The 22,609-nt window shown below is 47.6% G+C and overlaps 2 protein-coding genes across 5 annotated transcripts; one reads left to right on the forward strand and one right to left on the reverse strand.

The window, feature by feature from the left end:
• Positions 1–270: 270 nt before the first annotated feature.
• On the forward strand, positions 271–6,699 carry Hnrnpab (heterogeneous nuclear ribonucleoprotein A/B). Of its 2 annotated transcripts, XM_051180768.1 has the most exons (8): positions 271–468; positions 549–795; positions 1,543–1,711; positions 2,320–2,478; positions 2,630–2,761; positions 4,886–4,991; positions 5,686–5,826; positions 6,099–6,699. In XM_051180768.1, exons 2-8 carry the CDS (start codon positions 572–574, stop codon positions 6,167–6,169), a joined length of 1,002 nt encoding a protein of 333 aa, XP_051036725.1. In that variant the 5' UTR covers positions 271–468; positions 549–571; the 3' UTR covers positions 6,170–6,699. The 2 variants fall into 2 exon arrangements, with proteins under 2 accessions (XP_051036725.1, XP_051036727.1); XM_051180770.1 differs by lacking the exon at positions 5,686–5,826 and having other exon boundaries at positions 273–468.
• Positions 4,461–22,609, reverse strand: Phykpl (5-phosphohydroxy-L-lysine phospho-lyase). Of its 3 annotated transcripts, XM_051180766.1 has the most exons (13): positions 22,484–22,609; positions 21,770–21,888; positions 20,651–20,810; positions 17,648–17,722; positions 17,067–17,154; positions 16,876–16,992; positions 15,528–15,610; positions 15,053–15,278; positions 9,005–9,159; positions 8,704–8,793; positions 7,825–7,955; positions 6,982–7,050; positions 4,461–4,630 (listed from the first exon to the last, which is right to left on the reverse strand). In XM_051180766.1, exons 1-13 carry the CDS (start codon positions 22,540–22,542, stop codon positions 4,548–4,550), a joined length of 1,455 nt encoding a protein of 484 aa, XP_051036723.1. In that variant the 5' UTR covers positions 22,543–22,609; the 3' UTR covers positions 4,461–4,547. The 3 variants fall into 3 exon arrangements, with proteins under 3 accessions (XP_051036723.1, XP_051036722.1, XP_051036724.1); XM_051180765.1 differs by lacking the exon at positions 22,484–22,609 and having other exon boundaries at positions 21,770–22,032; XM_051180767.1 differs by lacking the exons at positions 4,461–4,630; positions 22,484–22,609 and adding an exon at positions 5,141–5,421 and having other exon boundaries at positions 21,770–22,032.

Here is a 22,609-nt window from a genome sequence, read left to right on the forward strand (position 1 = left end):
CTGTGGGGTGGAGTGTGCAGAAGGGAAGGCAGACTACCGTGTGTCCCCCGGCAAAAAGAGAAACTTGGGGTGCCTGCTCGATGACCGGAACCGTACGCAGTTCTGACTCGCGCGCGTTCTAAAATGAGGACAAAGCCCGCCCGGATCCAGAGCGCGCGCGCGGCAGCGGCCAATAAAATGCCAGGACAGTGGTGAGTGGCGGTTGGCTTCAGCCAATGAGAATAGTTCTTGTTACGAGGTGGTCCCCGGCTCCGGCATTATAAAGAGCTCCACGAGTTGGCATTGTCAGGCGGTGGCACCGCGCGGGACGGAGCTGAGGTCTGATCTGTGGCCTGTGTTCGCCGGCAGCCGAGCGGGGCGACACCGTCGGTAGACGCGGCCGAGCTCCCGGGAGTGCGGGTGCGAGCGCGGCCAAGCCCGCGGCGCCTTCCGCGGCGAGTAGGGCCTCGCGGCGTCATCAGCGGCGAGGTGAGCGGCCGGGCCGCGGGCGGTGGGCGGGAGCTCGGGGAGTGCCGCGGGGCCTGACGTGCCGTCGCCGCTCGTTGCAGGAGCCGCTGCGGCCTGGCCGACCATGTCGGACGCGGCTGAGGAGCAGCCCATGGAAACGACGGGCGCCACCGAGAACGGACACGAGGCCGCCCCCGAAGGAGAGGCCCCGGTCGAGCCCGGTGCCGGGGCACCGGCCCCCGCAGCCCCGGCCGCATCTGGGGGCGGGACCACGGCCACCCCGAGCGGGAACCAAAACGGCGCCGAGGGCGATCAGATCAACGCCAGCAAGAACGAGGAGGACGCGGGGTAGGTGCGGCTGCGGGCCGCTGGGCCGCCGCCTTTGTTCCGGGGCAGCCTTTTGTTGGCGCCACGCGGCGGGGGGAGGGGCGGGCGGCCCGCCGAGCGGTGCCTGGCGCGCTCGCCGGCGGGCCCAGGCGCAGTTAGGCGCATTGGAGTTTGCAGGAGTTTGCGGGGTCGACTTTGCGGCCGCTCTGGGCTGCTCGTGGGGTGCCTAGACTGCAGCGGGCCTCGGCGCGGGAGGCCCCGGAAGAGGAAAAGCGGCCGACCTCGAATCGGGCCGCGAGCGCTGCGTCTGGGTTGCGTGGGCGGAGTTGGCGCGCGGCGGGCCCGGCCTAGCCTGCCTCGGGTCGAGGGGCGGAGTCAAGGCCTGAACCCTGGGGCGGTTTCGGCCCCAGGAAACCCAGAGTTCCTCGGGACCAGTTCTTGGGAGGCGGGGAAGAACGGAAAGGGAGTTCGCTTAAACTCTGGAGTGCGGAACACGCTAATTTAAATTTGTGAGGGGTTATGGGTCACGTTTGTGACCAGGTTGGCCTTTTTCCACACTGTGGCTATACAATCTATACAATCAGCTGTGAATTCCAGTTGAGTCGAGGTGCCATAGTAACACAGGAGGGATCGATCAACTTGAAAAAGGGGGCGCCAGCTCAGACTGGGCCATGTCTCGGTGGCTTCACCAGCCCTTGCTAGGAAAGTGTATCCGGGTCAAACTTGTAAAAATCACATCCCACTTCTAGATTTGTTGTTGTCTTTCAGAAAAATGTTCGTTGGTGGTCTGAGTTGGGATACCAGCAAGAAAGATTTAAAGGATTATTTCACTAAGTTTGGAGAGGTCGTTGACTGTACAATTAAAATGGATCCTAACACTGGACGATCAAGAGGGTTTGGGTTTATCCTATTCAAAGATTCTTCCAGTGTAGAGAAGGTAAGCTGGGTGTTAGTAGAAGTCTCTATTAGGATTCTGAGCCCTAAGGAACTCATGGGCACTGTAGTGTTTGACAGGGACAAAGAGATTAAATTCTTGTTTTGAGGCATAGTACAGATTAAATGGGTTATGTGAGGGAGTGATTCTGGAGGATTACTACTGCTCATACTATTTTAAAAGCTTATTGCATATCCTGCAGGAGGGCAGTGAGCTGGAGTCTGCCTTCAGTCCTCCCTTAATTTTTTTATATGCCTATTCACGGGCTTGGTGTTAAATATTTTACTGTGATTGCTGTGAGGATAGATTTTTTTTTAAATACAATTTGAATGGGGATGGGACCCCAATTTCCAAATCTCAGAGATGTGGAAATGAATTTATTTACACAGGATGGAGAGTGTTCTTTGTCACTGCTTTAATGAAAGGAGGTCTTAACCAGCTCTACTGGTTAGTGTAGAGCCTGGGCAGAGGCTAGTGGGGTTTGTTTGGCTTATCGGGTTTTCAGGTGGTCCTCATATTGGAGGTTTGGAGAGTTAGAAAGTCAATTTGGCTTCGTCCCACCCAGAGAGAATTGTGTTGGATTGAACTTGACATAATTCTGTTTTACACAGGTCTTGGACCAGAAGGAACACAGGCTGGATGGTCGTGTTATTGACCCTAAAAAGGCGATGGCCATGAAGAAGGATCCTGTGAAAAAAATCTTTGTGGGAGGTCTGAACCCTGAAGCCACAGAGGAAAAGATCAGAGAATACTTTGGCCAATTTGGGGAGGTGAATATGGCTTCTGTTTTCTTCCTGCTCTTTGACCTTGTTTGGCCAGAATATTAGGGGTTTTTCACCTTTTCAGTGGTCTTTCCTTGGCAGGCTTATATGTTCTTGGGTACCAGAGGTTAAAACCTGAGTTTTGCTTATGTTTTTACAGATTGAAGCCATTGAGCTTCCAATAGATCCCAAGTTGAACAAAAGACGGGGTTTTGTTTTTATTACATTTAAAGAGGAAGACCCTGTGAAGAAGGTTCTGGAGAAAAAGTTCCATACTGTCAGTGGAAGCAAGGTAAGGTGTCAGAACTGCTTCACCTGCTTTTGGTTCTTTGAGGTGTAGATTAGCTACTGTAAGAACCTTCCAGGAGCCAGGCCTTGATGGCACACGTCTTTAATCCCAGCACTCAGAAGGCAGAGGCAGGTGGATCTCTTGAGTTCGAGGCCAGCCTGGTTTACAGAGCAAGTTCCAGGACAGGCTCCAAAGCAATACAGAGAAACCCTATCTTGAAGAAAAAAAAAAAAAAAAACAAAAAAGGCCCTTCTAGGTTATTAACACCTTACTCTATAGTACACAATGCTGATTAAAGCAGCAGTTCTTTAAAGAGAAGCTGGGCTGGTTCAGTGGCTAAGAGCACTAGCTCTGAGGAAGACCCTGGCCCATTCATTCTTAGCACCCATGTTGGCTCATAACCACCTGGAAGCATGTAACTACAGTTCAAGGGCTCTTAATACACTGGTGTTTATAGATACCATATATTGTAAGTCCTAGGCACATTAATAAAAACTAAAATGGGTGTAAAGGAGGCAAAGAAGAAGCCAGGCTTGTGAGAGTAGAGTTGCTGACTAGATTCTTTGGTGCCTAGTTTTATTTAGTGTTAGGGATGATAATGTACAGTCCTGAGGTTATGAGACATGCAGTGGTCTTAGATTCTAGAGCTCAGTAATTTAGAATATTTACATCAGTATTGGCTTTTTCCTGTTCCAGAGTTTGTCCCAGGTGGGTGTGCTTTAATTTAGTAGGCTCTACTATAGGCCTAAAAAGACCTAAAAAGCTCGCTGGATTCCTGGAAGTGGATTGCAAATGTGGAGTCATGTTTAGTGAAGTACTAGGTTTTTGAGTTGGTTAGGATAGGTGTGGCACTGGCTGTAGTTTACTGGAAAACTGGAGTGGCCACCAGATAAGGTAGGGTGAGGCTCTGGAAGGTTCTTGCCCTTCTCATTGGAAGTTTTAAAAGCTTGGGTTGGGGATTAAAGCAGACAAGTGGGGCATTCTTAGTTATTCCAGTGGACAGTGATATTTTCCTTTTTTGGTGTTCCCTAATGTAAAATAGGAAGAGCCTTGAGCCCTCTATGGTAGTGAAAACTGCTGCTGGTGAGCTGGCTCAGAGGTTAAGTGCACTGGCTGTTCTTCCAGAGGTCCTGAGTTCAATTCCCAGCAACCACATGGTGACTCATGGCTATCTGTAAAATGACATTTGGTGCCCTCTTCCGGTAGGCAGGCATTCATGGAGGTAGAACACTGTATATATAATAAATACGTAAAGAAAAAGTAAACATTCAAATTACTCGGTCTTTTTTCCCTCACCCCTTTGAGATAGGGTTTCTTTGTATAGATATGACTATCCTGGAATTCTAAACCAGGCTGTCCTACTGAGTGATGGGATTAAAGGTGAATGCCACCACCACCTAGTTTACTCAGTATTTTTAATTCATTAAGATAAAATAAGACCAAGCTTGATAATATGCATTCTCCTACCCCCTTTTGAGACAGCATCTTACCACTCTTCCATGGCAGGACTGGAACTCTTTGTAACATGCTAGTCTCAAACTTGGAAGGAAGAGTTTTGCTTGCTTCTGCATCCCAGAATGAGCTGGGATTATTAGTTTTATTATTAGTTTTACTTTTTGTATCTTATCACTGCCCTTAGAAACATACCATTAAGTAACATTTACATCCCCTTCAAAATTCTTAGGCATGAAAGTGAGTCTGATTGGGTCCTGTTCAGATTTAGATGTGAAGCTTATCTCAATGGACCATGCTTAAAGAGGAGGGTAGCAGTGTGGCTTCCAACAATGCCTCACACTTGACTTTTGGCTTTATCTGTAAGGTGGAGGTCAGCTTGCCGTCCTGTTACGAGTATTTGAGTAGGATGAGTACCTTCTGTAAAAAGAAGAGTAAAAAAACTTAGTACTGTGGCCCTGGCAAATTCTGACCTTGCCCACTATGGTTAGCTCCTCCAGTTTGACATGTTTTCACCCCCAAACTTGTAGTTTTAGTTGTGGTTCTAGAAGCTTCTAGGTCAGATGTGGTTTCCTCCCCTTATCTGAGTATTGGCTGTAGTAGATAGAGGTCTTTGTAGCATCCCAGCCCTGATCTGTCCCACAGGACTTGACACAGTGTCCTATTGGCTTTTAGTGTGAAATCAAGGTTGCCCAGCCCAAAGAGGTGTATCAGCAACAGCAGTATGGCTCTGGGGGACGAGGAAACCGCAATCGAGGGAACCGAGGCAGTGGTGGAGGAGGTAAGTGGAAGCTGGATGAAGACTTTCCCTGCCTGCAAGGAGCTTTCTGTGGCTGCCTTGGGATTGCCTCTTGGTGTTCTGTGCAGTAGGGGTGGGTGGACTGGGTGTGAAGTGGGCACAGCTCAGGGATGTGAGTGGTTTTCCTGGGTGGAGGCTGTGTGCTTATGCTGCTATGGCTCATGGCTCCATGGACTGAAAGAGCCATATCTTTCCTCATTGTGCAGCATGGGGCCCCAGGCCAAGGGGACATTTTCATTGCACTGGGAGAATAATGGGGGCACAGTGGATTGTGCTTAGCTTTGTGGCTGTCCTGAGTCTTGGTACACACATACCTGTGGGCAGAAAGGCAAAGCTGTGCCAGGCGCTTAGCTCCTTCCATCCCAGGCCCCTCTAACTCCAAAGCCTGAACTGCATCTTTTTCAAGGCAAAGCTGCCAAGGGAGGGTGGAGGTGATCAGAGGGTGATTTGAGTGAGTGTGAGTAAGCTTCCTATACTCCCAAGTGAAGTTACTGGCATCCTGGCCTCCTGGATTACAAGGCTGGGCCTAGGGGCCGTCTATACCAGAACAATAGCCTCATGGCTTCTACCTGAGTTGCCATAGTAACCCCGCCACCCAAAGGGCAGGATTTCCTCTATCCTAGCTCCTGCGTGTGCTAAATGGTCCATGGGCCCCTGTGCCCTGCTCCCCCCACAGGTCAGAGTCAGAGTTGGAATCAGGGCTACGGCAACTACTGGAACCAGGGCTACGGCTACCAGCAGGGCTACGGGCCCGGCTATGGCGGCTACGACTACTCGCCCTATGGCTATTACGGCTACGGCCCCGGCTACGACTACAGTAAGTAGGAGAGGGAGGCCCCATCTACTTCCTCCTAGGGGAGGCAGGTCAGATAGTGCAGAGGCCGCTGGCAGCAGGGGCTTTGGAGTCAGACAGGCCTGGTTCAGGCACTGGAGCTACCATATGGAGCTGGAGCTCTAGTTCAGCCTTCTCAGTAAGGTATGAGAAGCTGATGTTGCTGTGCAGAGGTTACATTGTGAGGATGAGGCAAGCGCCTGGCACTGGGTAAATGTACAGTTAAGTAGTAGCCAAAACATTGTTCTTATTCCTAGGTCAGGGTAGTACAAATTACGGGAAGAGCCAGCGACGTGGTGGCCATCAGAATAACTACAAGCCATACTGAGAGGCAGCAGGAGCGGCCGACTGACGACCGCACACGCTTTGTTTGGACGCGGAGTGAACACAATTATGTACCAAATTTAACTTGGCAAACTTTTATGGCCTGTCCCATGTGCATCTTATTTAAAATTTCCCCCGGAAATCACTCTCCTGTTTACTATTCCAGAGCTCTAGTTGTAGGCAGCGTGTGGCGTCTCAGAGGCCAGAGCGGCATGGGGGCTGATTTTATTACCAGGTTACCCTGTACTAGATTGGAGGGTCTGCTTCCTGCTGCCGCTCTGCAGCCTGGACCTGTGGACCCTGGTTGTAAAGAGTAAACTGTATCTTAGGAAACCAGTGTCACCTTTTTCACCTTTTAATTTTATATTATTTGTGTCATACATTTCCAGTAATGGAAGTGTTAATTTTACTGTACTTTTTGGTACCTTTTGGGAATCTAATGTATTGTAAGGTATTTTACACGTGTCCTGATTTTGCCACGACCTGGATATTGAAGCTATCCAAGCTTTTGAAATAAAAATTAAAAAACCCCCACGCCTGGGTGAGTGTGGGATGCTCTGTGAGACCTTGCCCAGTGTTGGAGGTGCTAGATACTCTTGAGACTAGGGTCTCCTGTAGCATGGTCCTTCAGCTGTTTGTTTACCCACCTGACCTTTCAGCTACCATTTTGTTTCCTTAGCCTCTATATCTAGAGAACATCTTATGTATTACTATGCTCTAGATCCTTAGTTTATTGCCCAGTTTATCAAGCAACTGCAAGTTGAAGTATTGGTATATCCCCTGGTTGAGGTGGGCACAAACATAAGTCCTGCTTACCTGGAGGGTGTTTGACTGAGTTGGGCTGGATACTCAGTGTTTCACAACTCCTCAGTTTTTCTTCCATGTCTAGAAAAGAGACCACAGATCTACCCTACATTATTATTCCCCATTCAGTTTCTAGGATGCTTGGGATTTGGGTCTCTACCCAGGCTTGCCTCACCATTTCCCTAACACAGATGGTCCCATGTATGAACCCAAAGCAGTTCTGTGTAAGTTCTAAATCATTCACACATAAAACTCCTAGAGCTGTACCAGTTTGAAACATCCACTAGGGATTGGGCTTAACTAATTTAACACTTAAATGGAAGGCATAGTTTCCTTATTGGTTGTTTCTATGTAACAACCACTTTGGTGTACTGTTGGTAGTTTCCTTAAATAGAGGGAGACCTTGGTCTGCCTTTGAATGACCCTGAGTGATGGGGAGAATTTCATTGCAGTCAGCCATTCATTTTAGTCACTCAGCAGTTGAGGGTGTCCCCCATTTTTTTTTTTTGAAGATAAAATGAAGTTCTAGTCATTAAAGGTATATGCACCACTGGCCTGGCCTGACTTGAGCACTTTTTTTTTTTTTTAAATATAAGGCAGCCCAGGATTATCTTGAATGTCATGTGCCCCATTTCACCTATCAAATGCTGTTATCACAGGAGGTTACCACCATGCACATTCCACATTGATGCCTGTCAGTGCATGCCATACTTTTGAGCCTCCTGACATACTTGGGCTTATCTTGTTACGGGCTCCCTGGTACATGATGGGAGGCTCTAGCTACTAGCATTACATAATTGTGTTGAGGATCAAACTCAGGGCCTGATCATGCTAGATGGGTTCTATCCAGCTTACCTGTTAGAATGTCATCAAGCTTTGATACTACATGCTGTGCATTGTCCAGGTTGAAACACATTGGAGGTTTGAACTTCAGGACATTCCTCCCAGGGCCATCTGTGCTCAGTAAAATGTAGTTCTCCTTCAGCCTGTAAGAACAATACACTTTAAAAAAGTCTTGGTTCTCTGTCTTATCTGAAGATAAAACAGGCAGGTACCCACCATATTTTAGATCTGACCAATTAATTGGTCCCCAATGTCTGTTGTGTCAAGCCTACCACTCAACAGTGTAAGCCTCTGCTTCCTGAGTGCTGATTAAGGGTATGTACCATCCTTCAGTTCCACAAGGTTTTACTAAGTTGCCCAGGCTGTCCTTGAACTCACCTGTGGACTAGGCTTTAAAGACTCTTAATAATCCAGCTATCATATCAACATGCCTAGAGGAACCCTGTCTCAAAACCCCAAAAAACCCACCATGCTCACCCAGTTCATTATCTAGTGTGGGTGTTGGTGACAAGAGTGGTATAAAATGATTATATTCTTTTTGATTCCCCAGTCTTTGTCCCAGAAAGAAAAATTGAGTCAGACCCAGGACAAAACTCAGCTCTGTTTAGGATGACTAGTTAAGAAGACTAGCCTGGGCTCTGGCTTTTATACCACCAGACAATCTGATCCTCACTGGCTGAGGCCAGTTAGTTACTATTGAGTAGGTAAATTAACACATTTTACAATGTTAATAGAGGCACATTCAAACCCAGGGGTTTTCATGGTTGGACTAGGTCTGATATTAGGTGTGGGATTTCTCAGGCTTTCAGCCAAGGATTAGGACCCAGAAAGCTGAAGACTCATTGCTCTAGTCTACACAAGAACCCTATTTGGGCAAGGCAACTCATTTACCTGGAGACCAAGTATTCAGCTTCTTCCGTTGCTGGTGTCCTCAAGGTTTCATCTTTGATCAGATCCACACCAATGAAGAGCCCAGTGCCCCTGAATGAAGGTGACATCTATGGTCTTTGCCTCACTCTGCCCTGAGCCACCTCCTTCACCCTGGGGAGTGATCCTAATGGGGCTGGAGGAAGGCTCAGAATCTTCAGAATCAGTTTTTTCTAGAGTGGGTGTAGAGTTTTCATCCCAAGGTAGGAAGATGGGAAAATGCTGAACCCTTAGCAAGTAGTGCCTGTTGGGTCCAGAACCTTACCTAACATCTCCAATGATAGGGTGCTTGGCTTTCTGCTGGCTGAGGTGCTCCATTAGGAAACTGCCCACATTAGTGGCATGAGCCTGGAGTTGTTCTGTTTCCAAGACATCCAGGACTGCCAGCCCCACAGCACAGGACACTGGGTTGCCACCAAACTGAACCAAGGGACAGCAATGTCAGATGCTTTGCCAAAGGACCATGACTCCATGGAATTGCCACGGAAGAACAATTGGGAAGGCTATAGGCCCAAAGTCTTCACACTTAGGGCTGTCATTTTCATAAATTTGTCTCTTGGGGGGTAGGGTCTTCAACCCAGGCCATGAATAAGGTAAGCAAGAGACTTAGAACTGATCCAGCCCCTCTCCTGACCTCTATGGGCACCAGGCATGCACATGATACACAAAGACATGGGTAAGATATCCATCCAGACAAACCTTTTGAAAAGCCAAGCAGAAAGGGGATTGGTTCAGTTAGGAGTTTCTGTGTGCTAGGCAGTGGTGGCACACACACCTTTAATCCCAGCACTGACAGGGCAGGTGGATCTCGAGTTCAAGGTCACCCTGGTCTACAAAGCTAGCTCCAGGACAACAAAGGTTACACAGAGAAAGCCTGTCTTGAAAAAGTTACCGGCAAACAGGAAGCTTTGTGTCTAGAACTGCAAAAAATCAGGGATGGCTCATGTTTGTTATCTCAGTATTTGGGAGTTAAAGAAAGGACAATCAGGTCCCCTAAGTATGGGGTTAAAAGACAACTTGAGTTCAATGAGACTTTCTCCAAAAAAAAAAAAAAAAGTCTTTGTGGGAGGATGAATAATAGGTAAGACCATTTGCTACTACTGTACATATGAGGATATAAATTAATCCCCAGCATTGGTATAAAAGCTGGGCAGAACTGCAGGAATCTAATCCTAGCAGTGGGGGTGGGTAGGGGTGGAAGCAGGTGTTTACAGAGGGAAAGATTGAGCTTTCATATTCAATGATACTTGCCTAAGTCAGGGAGAAAGCTGTAGAAGTGAGCACCACCCTCTTTTGACCTTCACATACCATATACCATACAGTAAAAACCAAGATGGCTTGTAAGGCAAAGTGCCTGCTGGGATTGTCTGATGACCCATGTATGTGCTGTGGAACACGTGCAGGTCCTCCCAACCCCTAGTACATGCAAAGTAACAAACTACAAAGCTCAAACTCATCCCACCTGTACACTGAGGTGGGATTGTTTGAGCCCAGGTTTCTGGGGATATCTTTAGCAACAGTGATAATCCCCTCCAGTGCCAAAATCAAACTTAACAAAAAACAACAAAAAGAAAGACTTAGGAGACAGAAAGGAACAAAAATATTTGAAAATGCTGTTAAGAGTCTGATAGAATGGTTTACTTGTCTCAAAAATTGTATGCTGGAATCATAACTCCCATTATAGTGGTATTAAAAAGTAGGGTCTGAGCTTTGTTGGCCCATGACTTTATTGCCAGCACTCGGGAGGCGGAGGTAGGCAGATCTCTGAGTTAAAAGCCAGCCTGGTCTACAGAGTGAGTTCTATCTAGGACAGGCTCCAAAAGCAATGCAGAGAAACCCTTTTTTTGGGGGGGGGGTTGTGGGGGGGAGTACGGCCTGGCTGGGTGGTATTGTCTTTTTTTTTTTTTTTTTTTTTTTTTTTTTTTTTTGGGTTTCTTGAGACAGGGTTTCTATTGTAACATCTCTGGCTGTCCTGGAACTAAACTCTGTAGACCAGTTTGGCCTCTGCCTCCCTGAGTACTGTGATTAAAGGCGTGTACCACTATTGTCCAGCAACTTTAATGTCAGCAACACGAGGCAAAAACAGGTGGATCTCTTGAGTTTGAGGCCAGCCTGGTCTACATAGTTCCAGGCCAACTAGGGCTGTATTGTCAGACCCTGTTTTAGAAAGTTTATGTGCAGGTGCAGACCATGTGGATGTGGTAGATGTTCTTAGACATCCATCTTGTTTTTTTGTGACAATCTCTCACTAGGACCTGGAATAGACCAATAAGACTATTGCTGGCTGTCTCACAAACTCTGCCTCCCAGCTGTGATATTATAGGCCTGTGCCACTAAGCCTGGCTTTTTAAATGGGATCTGGGATTGGATTTGGTCCTCAGGTTTGCAGGGCAAACTATTATGGACTATCTTGTCAGTCCTTTATTTAAATTGTGTGGGAGGAGAATAAGACACAACCTAAGGGATGTAGCCTAGTGACAGTATTTGGGCTTTGCCCTGATCTATAAAAAGATGTTTTTGTGGGGCTGGCTGGATCAAACCAAGGGCCTTGTGCCTGCTAAACATGTGCTCTACCACTTAGCTACACTTCCAGCCCATAGACATCACTGTAGATAAGTATAAACATTCCTGTACATTGGACAACATGCTTAATGCTTTATATGTTTGCCCTGTATTACAAGTCCCTCCCACCCAGGATATTAATTAAGACAGCTAATTTTACATAGGATTTTTTTGAGTACAAGCAACCGTCCCCCCAAAAAAAAAAGACAAATTGGATCATCTAAAATGTATTTTTTACTTTATCTTTTGAGGTAGGGCTTCACTGTGTAGCCCTAGCTGTCCTATAACTATTATGTATACCAGGCTGGCCTTGAGTTTAGCAGTCCATTGCCTCTGCCTCCTGAGCGCTGGAATTAAAGGTGTGCACCACCATACCTTGCTTTCATATAAAATTGTAAAAATTTTTGGGTCAGTGAAATGGTCAGGGAGCTCAGTGGTTAAGAGCCAGATGTGCAAGTATGATGACGGGAGCTTGGTCCCTGGAATCCAGGTACCAAGTAGCTGGTAGCCTTTAATCCCAGAATTTGGGAAGCGGAAGCAGGAGGATGTCAATGAGTTTGAAGCTAGCTGGTCTACATAGTGAATTCTAGCTCAGCCAGGGCTACATAGTGAGACCTGTCTCATAAATACATAAAGGAAGTGAAGGCTGCTGCCAACTGGGTGCACATACTCACAGTATACACTATTGGCAGGACACTAATCTCAGTCTAGAGAGGTGTACTTGCATGGATATCATTCACAGAGCACACAGACAAATGCATATACACAAATTTCTACAATCACTAGCAATGTAAGAAAGGAAGAAGACACAAACTAGCATTTTACAGAAGAGCACACACATTGAACCGTAAACAGGAAGAGGACTTTGGAAGAGGCTCAGCAGGTAAGGACCTTATGTACAAGCCTGAAGTCCAGAGTTTGATCCCTGGGACCCACATTAGTGGAAGGAGACAACTGATTCCTGTAAGGTGTCTTCATTTATGTGCACCCAACAGGGTAAAATCTATTAAAACTCTAAAAAACAGGTGTTTCATAAAATCTGAATGTGGGGAATAGCATATTAGAACCATGTGGATCACCATTTTATATTTCCCTTGAGTGGTAAATTTTTTTTTTTTTTTTTTTTTTTAAGACAGGGTTTCTCTGTGAAACAGTCAGGCTGGCCTTGAAGTCAGAGCTGCCTGTATTTGCTTCCTGAGTGCTGGGAATAAAGGTGTGCACCATCATTGACTGCCAACTGGCAAAATTTTAAGAGTTGATGAGAAGTGGATCATGGAAGTGAATTTGTGTAATCCTGGCACTCAGCTGGGCCAGGAAGATTGCTGTCAATTTCAAGTCAGATGGATTATGTACCAGGCCAGCTAGGGGCTTTTCACAGTAAGACCCTCTCACAAATCAACAAATCCCAAACAATACACTACTGGTGAGCTATTTTGACCTGTGAACTACTTTGGAAAACATGTCATTATCTCTTAAAATTGAGTGTGGACACACCCTCTGGCCCAGCAATTCCATTTCTGGGTTAATTTGTAACTAATTTTTCTGTACATGGAGAATAGACTGTAGTACTGTTTATAAGACACAAGGAACAGCCTCATTGCACATCAGTAGGTATGGATGTTATAAAGCAGGGAAAACAAGTGAGTGACAATATAGATGGTTTTGTTAATATACTGTTAGGTGAAAAAATACTCATAAAATTCCCTAGAGTTAATGTGCATTATAAGAGCAACTAGAACAAAGAACATGAGTTCAGAATCACTAGTGAAAGGACAAATGTCTGGATAGATAGATGCTCTGCCTTCATGTCAGAAGAGGGCACCAGATCTCATTGGAGATGGTTGGTGAAAATTGAACTCAGGACCTCTGGAAGAACCATCTCTCCAGCCCAGGATCCTCATTTTTTTTATCTGAGGTGACTGCTTCTCATGGGTTTGTAAGTAATCAAATAGAGCTGGTGAGATAGAGCAGCAATTTAAGGTACCCATTGTCAAACCTGGTGGGCTGAATTAGATTCCCAGAACTCATGGTGGAAGGAACAAATGACTCCTGAAAGTTGTCTTCTGACTTCCACATGAGTAGGTGCATATGCACCCATACACAAATGAATAAAAATAAAAACCTGAGCAAAAATAGCCAGGAAGGTTATACAGAGACAACAAAGGCTGAATTTAGCTTAGGCACTCATGCCAGAATCAGACCCCATTTGGTCATCTGCCTTCCAGGTAACAACCCTCCCTCCCAGCTGGCTAACTGCTGCTCACCTACAGACTTTGCTCTTGATGTCTCTGTCTCCATTAACTTGTTGCTTAGCCCTGTGTCTACTTTCTTGGGATATCTCTTGTATTCTCACAGCAGACCTTTATATACTGTGTCCACTAAGCTATGCTCTCCAGTGTCCCATTCAAGTCTAGGAGTGTTTCTTGCCCTGACATCAAGCCCATCCAGGGCAGAGTAAAATCTGATAGTATCAGAGCAGATGTCACTCCCCTCCTCAGACTGACCCTCATTGCCTCTCTGACATCTTGCCAAGTGCTGACTTTCTTAAAAATTCAAATGCCAGGCCAGGTGGTGGTGGCACCTGCCTTTAATCCCAGAACTTGGGAGCAGCTACACAGAGAAACCCTGTCTCAAAAAAAAAAAAAAAAAAAAAAAAAAAAAAAACCCCAATGGCTTTTTGTGGAAATCATGGTGTGTACTCAAGTCTGTCCCTACTCCTGGTCAGATTCAGTCTCCTGACTCCACCTTTTTCTCTATGCTGGTGTCCAGATTTTTCCAAAGTAGACCTTAACCTTTCTATGAAGGAAACCCCTTCCTTGGGAGTCAGATGTAGCTCAGTGGCAAAGTCTTTGCATAGCACTGATAGGCCTGGGTTTGCTCACCAGCACTTTGAAACAAGAGACAAAACAAAGCCAAGCAACACACCCCTTGCTTAGTTTTGCAGGATCATGGACTGTTGCTGTGATGGGAGGAGGCTCTGCTGAGGACCTGCTCCTGCTCCCACCCTGCACCTGTGGTCTCAGAGTCACCCATGCTGGGTATATGTGAGCTTCTGTTAGGGAGAACCTTGGCCTGTGCTCCAAGGACAGGGGACCATGCTCCACAACATGCTGTGGACTTTATGTCTCCCAAACCCACCAAAACACACTCCTCTCATTTAGAGTCTTTAGTTCTTTGACTCCAGCATCTGCCCGAAGGAAAGGGGTTCTTGCATTCTGTGTTTTATACCACCGTATCTGTGACAGCATTTGGATAATACTAATTTTTGTTTGTTTTTTGAAATGGTTTCTCTGTGTTGCTTTGGAGCCTGTCCTGGAACTCACTCTGTAGATCAGGTTGGCCTCAAACTCACAGAAATCCGCCTGCCTCTGCCTCCCGAGTGCTGGGATAAAAGGTGTGCGCCACCACTGCCTGGCTGATTAATACAAATTTTGAAAGATTTTTTAAAAATCTGACCTGGGCCGGGTGAGGGAGCACACACACCTTTGATTCAGAACTTGAAAGGCAGAGGCAGGTAGGTGGATCTCTGAGTTTGAGGCTAGTCAGGACTACCCAGTGAGTCTCTTAATGTCTGTCTGTCTACCTGCCTGCCTGTCTCTCACAAAAAACAAACACACCTGCCACGTGGCTTCCTGGAAGATGGTATTTTAGAAGTCTGCTGGGCGCAGTGGAAGCCCTAAAGCCTTCACTGACTAAGGACATGGTGAGTGAGAGGCCACTAATAGAGCCCTTGCCCTGCAGCTTTACTCACCGTGTTGAAGTATTCTACACCAGTGGCCTCAAATGCTCTTGACACAGCTTGGGTAGTGGCCACACAGGCAACAGGGTGGCCATTGCCGATAGACTTGCCCATGGTGACAATGTCGGGGACAAAGTTTTCCCCCTCCAGCTGAAAGGCCCAAAAGTGCTTGCCTACTCGGCCAAAACCAACCTGGATCTCATCTGCAACGAAGAGCCCTCCGGCCCTGCGAATATGCCTGTGGAGGATGGATAGCAGACAGGGCTGTGGTGAGAGAGACCAGTTGAGAAGTCCTGGGGTGGGATGCTGTGTCTTCACTTTGGGCAAATGGCTGGCCTTCTCTGAGCCATTATTTCTTTGAGGGTTTTGTTTCAGAACCTTCAGGCAGGTAAACCAGGTTGTAGGAATTTGGAATAGACTTCAAACGCAGTTAAAAAATTAAAAGCCTGTTCTCCCTTGGGCAGAGCCTCCCTGCCCCTTTACTCACTCTGCCACCTGGGAGAAGTAGCCAGTGGGGGGAATGATCTGCCCAGCCACACTGGGCAGAGACTCAGCGAAGAAGGCTGCAATCTGTGGATGAGACAGGGTTCAGTGTGCCTTGCTAACAATATTGGCAATGGCCCTCCCTTTGGGTGCTATGTCCCATCTGAGAGAGTGACTCATCCCCTTGATGCTTCTATCCCCTTGTACTTGGGCTTGCTCCAGTCAACTAAATTCACTTGTACACATCCACCCCATAAACCTTTTCTCCCCAGTCCCTATGTGGTGACCAGCAACAGTCTCACCTCACTTAGAACAAAAACTGGCTTCATCCTCACCTACACCCTCCTGTAATGTGTCTTGCTGACACCCATTGTCTCATGGCTGTCACATCTCGAAGTCTACTTCTTGCCTCAGGCTACTACAGATGCTGGCTTACGGGAGATCTCTTCCTGTCTCTCATACTGCCCTTGGGAAGGTGTTTCAACCTAGACACTGAGGTCATCTATGTCCTGCTTAAAACCCTTTGCCCAAGCTGTAGAGCTGTTTTGGAGGCCTCATGGAAGTAAGTTCTGATGGAGTGGGAAGTAAGTTCTTACTTGTTTGTTTTTTGAGGCAGGGTTTGTCTGTGTAGCATAGGGTTTTATTTGTTTGTTTATTGGTTTTTCAAGATAGGTTTGTCTTTGTAGCCCTGGCTGTCCTGGAACTCTGTAGACTGGGTTGGCCTTGAACTCATAGATCCACCTGCCTCTGCCTCCAGCTCTGTGATGAAAGGTGTGCACCACTACACCCAGCACCAGTGGCTCTTTTGAAGTGTTTGTGAGTACTAGGCTGCCTCACACAGACACAGTAGGCAAGCACTCTACACTGAGCAACGTTCTCACCGCACTTACTCCTCCCCCTTTCTTTGAGAAGAGGAGTCAGTTCCAGCCCTGAATGGCTTCCAAGCCCTATACAGACTACACCAGCCTCAAACTCAAGTGAATCTATCTGACCCTGCCTCCCGAGAGCTGGGGTTAAAGGAATTACTACCACACCAGGACTCCCACTTTTTAAAAAAACTTTTTAAAAAGTTCCAGGGCTGGAGAGGTGGCTCAGTGGTAGTTGCTTTTCCAGAGGACCTGAATTCAATCCCCAGCACCTACATGGTGACTCACTAAAATAATTCTAAAAAATTAAAATTATTTTGTAAAGGGTTTCACTAAGTTGCTCAGGTTGACCTTCATACATAGTTCAGGTAGCTGGAATAATGCCTGTGCCACCAAGCCTGGGCTTGTTCTACTCTTGAACTGTCTGGTTGATCAGCATCTTGTCAGTGGATTTGGCATCCTCTGGACAGATGTGGGTGTGGTTACCTTCCTGCCCTTCTCCTGTGCAATGTTGATCACATGCTTCGCCTCATTGGCATAGGCCTCTGCTGGATTGGGGTGGTCCTTCCGGTAAGGGCCCCGGTAGGTGTCTGGAAGAGGAGCCTGTAGGGAGAGACACTGCCATGTCATCCAGGTTTGGGGTGGAAACTGACCTATGGCGATGTGGGCGTGCATACCACATGGACCCATTCCTTCTGGCCATCCAGGTCCCGGAACTTGTAGGGACTGATGTCAATCAAGGAGCTCAGGTGACCGTGATAAGCACTAGGGAGAAGGAGGATGTGGGCTTAGGCCCTGGTGGCATTTACTCCCTGAATCAGCCCTAACCAGTGTCTACCACTTTTGAAGACAAAACACAGGGTACCAAGCAAGTCCTTGAGCTGGGGATGGGTGCAGGCTTGGAGTAACCTGCAAGGCCACTTGCTGGCATGCCACAATTCTAGTCACCTGACCACTCTGGGTTCAGTTTTTTTCCTCTATAAAGTGGGGGCATAGGGTTACAATACATCTTAAATCTTAACTGGTCTCAAGTGGCCTTTGCTCTCTAATGCTGTGGGGCTGATTTCACTACCAGCTGCTGTTCTCTCAGAAAGATAGGCTGAAGACAAGACGTCCATGGAGCTGTCACTGGGGTCTGGGTTTCATGCCTCACTGGCTTTCCCCCTTAAAGGCTCCAAAGTCAGAGTCTTGCTGACTGACCCTCCCGGACCTGTGGAACCCAGGCTCTGGAGAAGCAGGGCTGGGAGTTAACACTTACTGGTCCAGCACCACCACATCCTGGTGTCCTGTGTACTGACGAGCCAGTCTCAAGGCCAGGTCATTGGCTTCTGACCTGTGACAGAAAATAAGGGAATGGCTTGGAATATCACCCAAGTGCTTTCAATGAGAAGGAGCCCTTACAGCATTGAGAGCATTCTCAGGACACTGTTCCCTTAGCAACATGTAGTGCCTTCTGTGCATCAGGGGGCAGGGCGAGAACAGGAGGCGCCCTCGTAAAACTTACATTATGATACGTTTGGTTTTGTTTTTATTGGGAAACAGGGGTTCTCTGTATAACAGCCCTGGCTGTCCTAGAATTCACTCTCAGTAGACCAGGATGGCCTTGAACTCACAGATCCGCCTGCCTCTGCTTCCCAAGTGCTGTGATTAAAGGTGATTGCTACCACTGCCTAGTGATGACGTATCTTGGAGGCCAAACAAGACAGAGTGATCATTTCTGTTAAATGTCAACACTGGGCACAGGGTGCTGAGGAAGACCCACATGAGGCTCCATGTACATAACAGGGTGTTATGGGGGTGGGGGGAATGTGTTCTAAAACTAGTACATAAAAGCCCTAACTCATGGTGCCTCAGAATGAACTGGATGAGGCCTTTAAACGGGTTAGTTAAAAGGAGGCCCTGGGGCAAGCCCTAGCCTAATCTGATTGATGTCTATGAGAAGTGGCGTAGATTCACAGATATTAAGGGCCTTTGCACAGACCCTGTCAGGTGGGTAAAAAGGCAGTCATGTACCGGTAAGGACAGCTACCCCCAACCCCCCTCCAGCACATAGGCCCTACTGACATGATGGTCTTGAACTTCTAGTTTCTAGAACTGGGAGAAAGCCAGGTGTCGGTGACACAAACCTTTAGCACTCAGGAGACAGAGGCAGGCGGATCTCTGTGAGTTTGAAGCCAGCCTGGTCTACAAAGTGAGTTCCAGGACAGGCTCCAAAGCAATACAGAGAAACCCTGTCTTGAAAATCAAAACAAAACAAAAACAAAACAGTGGCTGCTTTTCCAGAACCTAGGGTTTTCTGTGTTTTTTGTTTCCTTTTGGGTTTGTTTTTGTTTTTATTTTGTGTCCTTTTTTTGGTTGTTTGTTTTGTTTTGAGGGGGTTGCTGGGATCAAAGGTGTGGGCCACCACTGCCAGGCTTTAGCCACTGTTCTTAACTGCTGAGTCATCTCTCCAGCTCCAATATCTGATAGATTTTTGAGTCACCAGCACATGGATGACATTTAATTCCAAGCAGATAGGTGAGATCGCAGAGGGGATAAAAGGAGTGGGACCTGCTCCATAGAACATAGACACCAGAGCCTGGAAGTGAAAGGAAAAAGCATCTCTAGGATGAATGACACCTATCAAACTGCAGAGAAGCAGGTTAGGGAGCCCAGAGATCACAGGACTTGGCAACATAAAGTCACTGGAATCCACACAGAAGGAACTTGGTGGAGGGAGATAACAGGGACCACCTTCCCTTTCTTTATAGAGAGGTCCCAGTCTGGCTCTTCCATCTCCTAGCCAGCTCCTCTCTCCCTGCCCTCTCCCACCTTTTAGTACTGTGGTACTAGAGATGGAAAGACCTCATGACACTAGGCAAGTGCTCTACCAAGTCATGCATCTCCCTATCTGCTATGTTCTTCAGGAGACTGAAGGCTGTAAGAGGCAATGACGCCTGTGATTGTGCCTATACCCAAATGCTGTTTGTTGGGATGTTCTTTAGACTACGGTGGTCAAGTTCCTGATTCTGCATCACAGCCATTCCAAGTGCTCACACTAGCCACTTGTGCTCCCCATCATGATAGCATCACCTCCAGATTAACACCCCTTGGGGGTGGGGCTAGAGAGATGCTCAGCTGTTAAGAGCATCGGCTGTTCTTGTAGAGGACCAATTTTCAGCCACACATGTAAGCTCACAACTGTCTGCACTGCAGAGATCTAAACACCCCTGGCCTCCACAGGCATCAGGCATGCATATGATTCATATATATATATATATATATATATATATATATATATATACACACACACACACACACACAAACACATATTAAAAACAAACATCAAGCCAGGTGAGGGCGCACGCCTTTGATCCCAGCACTCAGGAGGCAGAGGCAGGTGGATCTCTGTTGAGTTTGAGACCAGCCTGCCCTACAGAGTGAGTTCCAGGATAGTCTCCAAAGCTACACAGAGAAACCCTGTTTTGAAAAAAAAAAACCAAAAAACCAAAATAAACAATAATAAAAAACATCGAACACTCACACATATTAAAAACAAACATCAAAAACACTAATCACCACTAGAAAAAAACAAAACCAACTCTCACCCTAATTCCCTATAGCTTTCTAGTGGTCTAACAATAAACACAGCTTCCCCCACTTGGCTAAGGGGCTGCTCACTGTTCAGTCTTTCCTCCTCTTTGTTGAGTCACTAAGCATGCCTTGCCCCTTCATGTTATAGGGCCTTGGCCCAGGCTGTGCCAGGTGGTGACCAACCTTGACAAGAGTACTTCCCCCAGAGGGACTTCCTCCTCCCTTAGCTACTACCTTAGCTACCTCAGGAGCTCTTAGCATCTCCACGGAGGCACAGTCAAGTCAGGACCCTCGCTGCTTCTAGGTCTCATTGCTCTGTATTCTTGCTCTAGAAAAGGACCCTCCCATAATTGCCTATTTCTCTGAAGAACCATTTGATGTCCCTTCAGCTTGCTGAGGCACACCTGAGGGCTGAATCCATGAGGAAGGAAAAAAAAAAAAAAGAAATCCATGACTTCCCTAAGCCCCAGTGTGCCTGCAAGGGAGGCTGTGGTGTGCTCTGCTCTACAGAGCAAGAACTTGGAGCTTACAGAAAAAGCTCTGGAGTGAGAGCCTACAACCAGGAAGCTCACAGGCCTCTCCCTGAAGAGGGCTCCACTCCCCTGGCAGCTTTCATGCTGCACCCACATGACTGACTTTCTTCTTTGGACTTGTTTTCAACAGGGCATGTTGGTCACAGTTCACTTACCCAGAATTCAGGAAATAAAACACAGAGAGCTCCTTCGGCAAGGTCTCTGACAGCCTCTGGGCATAGTCCACAATGTTGTCATGCAGGTATCGGCTGTTGGTGTTGAGCACCAGGTTCTGTTCATGTGCGGCTTGGACCACGCTAGGGTGGCAGTGCCCGACTGCAAGAGGGCCACCTCTGTCACATGGCCGGCTCCATGCAGCCAGCCCCACCAGACCCCCCTCAGCTCCATCTGCAAACCCATTCAGGGCACATGAAGTTAATGATGCAAGGTGGAAAGAGGAAGGGGAATTGGTGGGGGTGGAGGAGTACAGATGATGCTCTGGAATGGAAGGTCTCAAGAGAGATTCCAGTAGAAGGAAAAAATGGTTTTGTAGAAACGTCTAGAAAACCAGTGTTTTTAGAGAGGTATCTTGAGACCTCAGGCTGGAGGGGAATGGTCTGAGGGTTAGTAACAGAGAACAGAGTGTTTCCCACGTGCCAAGCATGGTCAAAGCAATTTAGCAGTATTTACACAATTATCTAAAACACCTGAGTCAAACTAGGTGTCACTAGTTGAGTTCTGTTGTTCAATGAGCAACAAGGCTCAGAGCACTAAGTAACCTTCTTTTTCTCTCTGCAAAGCCCATTGTCCTGCTGTGCAGACCAGGCTGGCCTTTAACTCACAGAGATCTACCTGCCTCTGTCCCTTGAGTGCTAGGAGAGTCCTGGATTTTTACCTTTATCTGCCTCCAATGTGCCTTCTAACCCAAAGCCTTCTTTTCTGCCATCAGCTCTGGTAACCCTGATTCGCTGAATTCATACTTAAGTTTCCTGTAGTCCCCTGCAACAGTCATTATAGGACTGATCCTGTTCTCATGATCCTGCACAGGGTCAAGGTCATGCTTCATTGGTGGTCATGGCTGGGCAGGCTCCATGTCCAGCTTGTGAGGTCCAGATAGAACTTGGACCCTGATGCCTGAACCTCTCTGCCCTCCTTCTTAGTTTAGCATAGGTAGGGTGTGAGCCTTTTCTGGTTCCTTCACAAAGATCAGGTGGTTCTGTTCAACCCAGGCTGCCAATCAGATTTACAGCCTCGGCCTCCTCTTTTGCCTCACCGAGAGTGAGGCTCGTACTAACCATGAGCCACGTTGTTGACACAGTCCAGGAACTCTCGCCCTTGCTCATCATACAGGTACTGCCCTTGGCTTCGGACAATCTTAACAGGGTCCTCAGGAAAAAAGAGTCTGCAGGAAGAGCTGTGGGGACAGGCAAAGAATGGATAGCCCTGTCTAAAGACCGGAGTGGGGACTACACTCATTACAACCTTCTTCACTCCTTCCCAGTTTCTGGAAAGGAGAATAGCTTGCCTCCTTATTCCTACGAGGAACAGGACGGGCAGAAAGTTGTTGAGACAAAATCTCACTTAAGCTTTGGTGGCCCTCTCAATTTTGCTTGCACATATACCAGTTCCTCCGGTCCTGGTGAAAGAGGCATCAGAATGGCTTCCCAAAGAAAAGCCCCATGTGAGGAGCCCATCTTAGCCCTCAACATTCCTTGCCATCTCAGGGGCCCCACTGCCCCTGGCTGGGATGGCTAACTCTAGCCACCGCCTCCTGTCCACGTGGAACCGAGGGTCCCCTCACAGGCCAAGAGCAGACATTCTCTTAACCTTGCCTGTGGCCCAGCTCCTCTAGCAGGCAGGCAGCTGCCAGGGTAAAAGCCCGCCCTTTGGGGCAGGGACGTCCCGGAGCCTCGGCGTGGGCCACGGCCGCTTCTAGTAAGCTGAGGCTGAGAGAAGCGGGGAAGACAGGGGCGAGCGCTGTGCGCGCCTTCCAAGCCCACACCCGGTACCTGAGCAGCTGGCGTCTCAGGTTTAGAGTGGCGGCCTTGGCGCGCGGATCTGCGGCCATGTCGCCACGCTGTCAGTCAGGGCCCAGACGCTGCGCGCTTGGCCCCGCCTCCTACGTTAGTTCTGGT

This window comes from Phodopus roborovskii, unplaced genomic scaffold (genome assembly GCF_943737965.1).
Source record: "Phodopus roborovskii unplaced genomic scaffold, PHOROB, whole genome shotgun sequence".
Classification (NCBI taxonomy): Eukaryota; Metazoa; Chordata; class Mammalia; order Rodentia; family Cricetidae; genus Phodopus; species Phodopus roborovskii.

What these genes read in the sequence shown, in the direction of transcription:
- Hnrnpab (XM_051180768.1), top strand. Translation starts at nt 572, where the DNA reads ATGTCGGACGCGGCTGAGGAGCAGCCCATGGAAACGACGGGCGCCACC. An exon ending in AAGAACGAGGAGGACGCGGG is followed by an intron (nt 796 to 1,542) that starts GTAGGTGCGGCT and finishes GTTGTCTTTCAG; the next exon opens with AAAAATGTTCGTTGGTGGTC. An exon ending in ATACTGTCAGTGGAAGCAAG is followed by an intron (nt 2,762 to 4,885) that starts GTAAGGTGTCAG and finishes ATTGGCTTTTAG; the next exon opens with TGTGAAATCAAGGTTGCCCA.
- Phykpl (XM_051180765.1), bottom strand. Translation starts at nt 21,950, where the DNA reads ATGAGTGTAGTCCCCACTCCGGTCTTTAGACAGGGCTATCCATTCTTT. An exon ending in TTTTATTTCCTGAATTCTGG is followed by an intron (nt 17,723 to 20,650) that starts GTAAGTGAACTG and finishes TTTCTGTCACAG; the next exon opens with GTCAGAAGCCAATGACCTGG. An exon ending in TACTTCTCCCAGGTGGCAGA is followed by an intron (nt 15,279 to 15,527) that starts GTGAGTAAAGGG and finishes CATCCTCCACAG; the next exon opens with GCATATTCGCAGGGCCGGAG.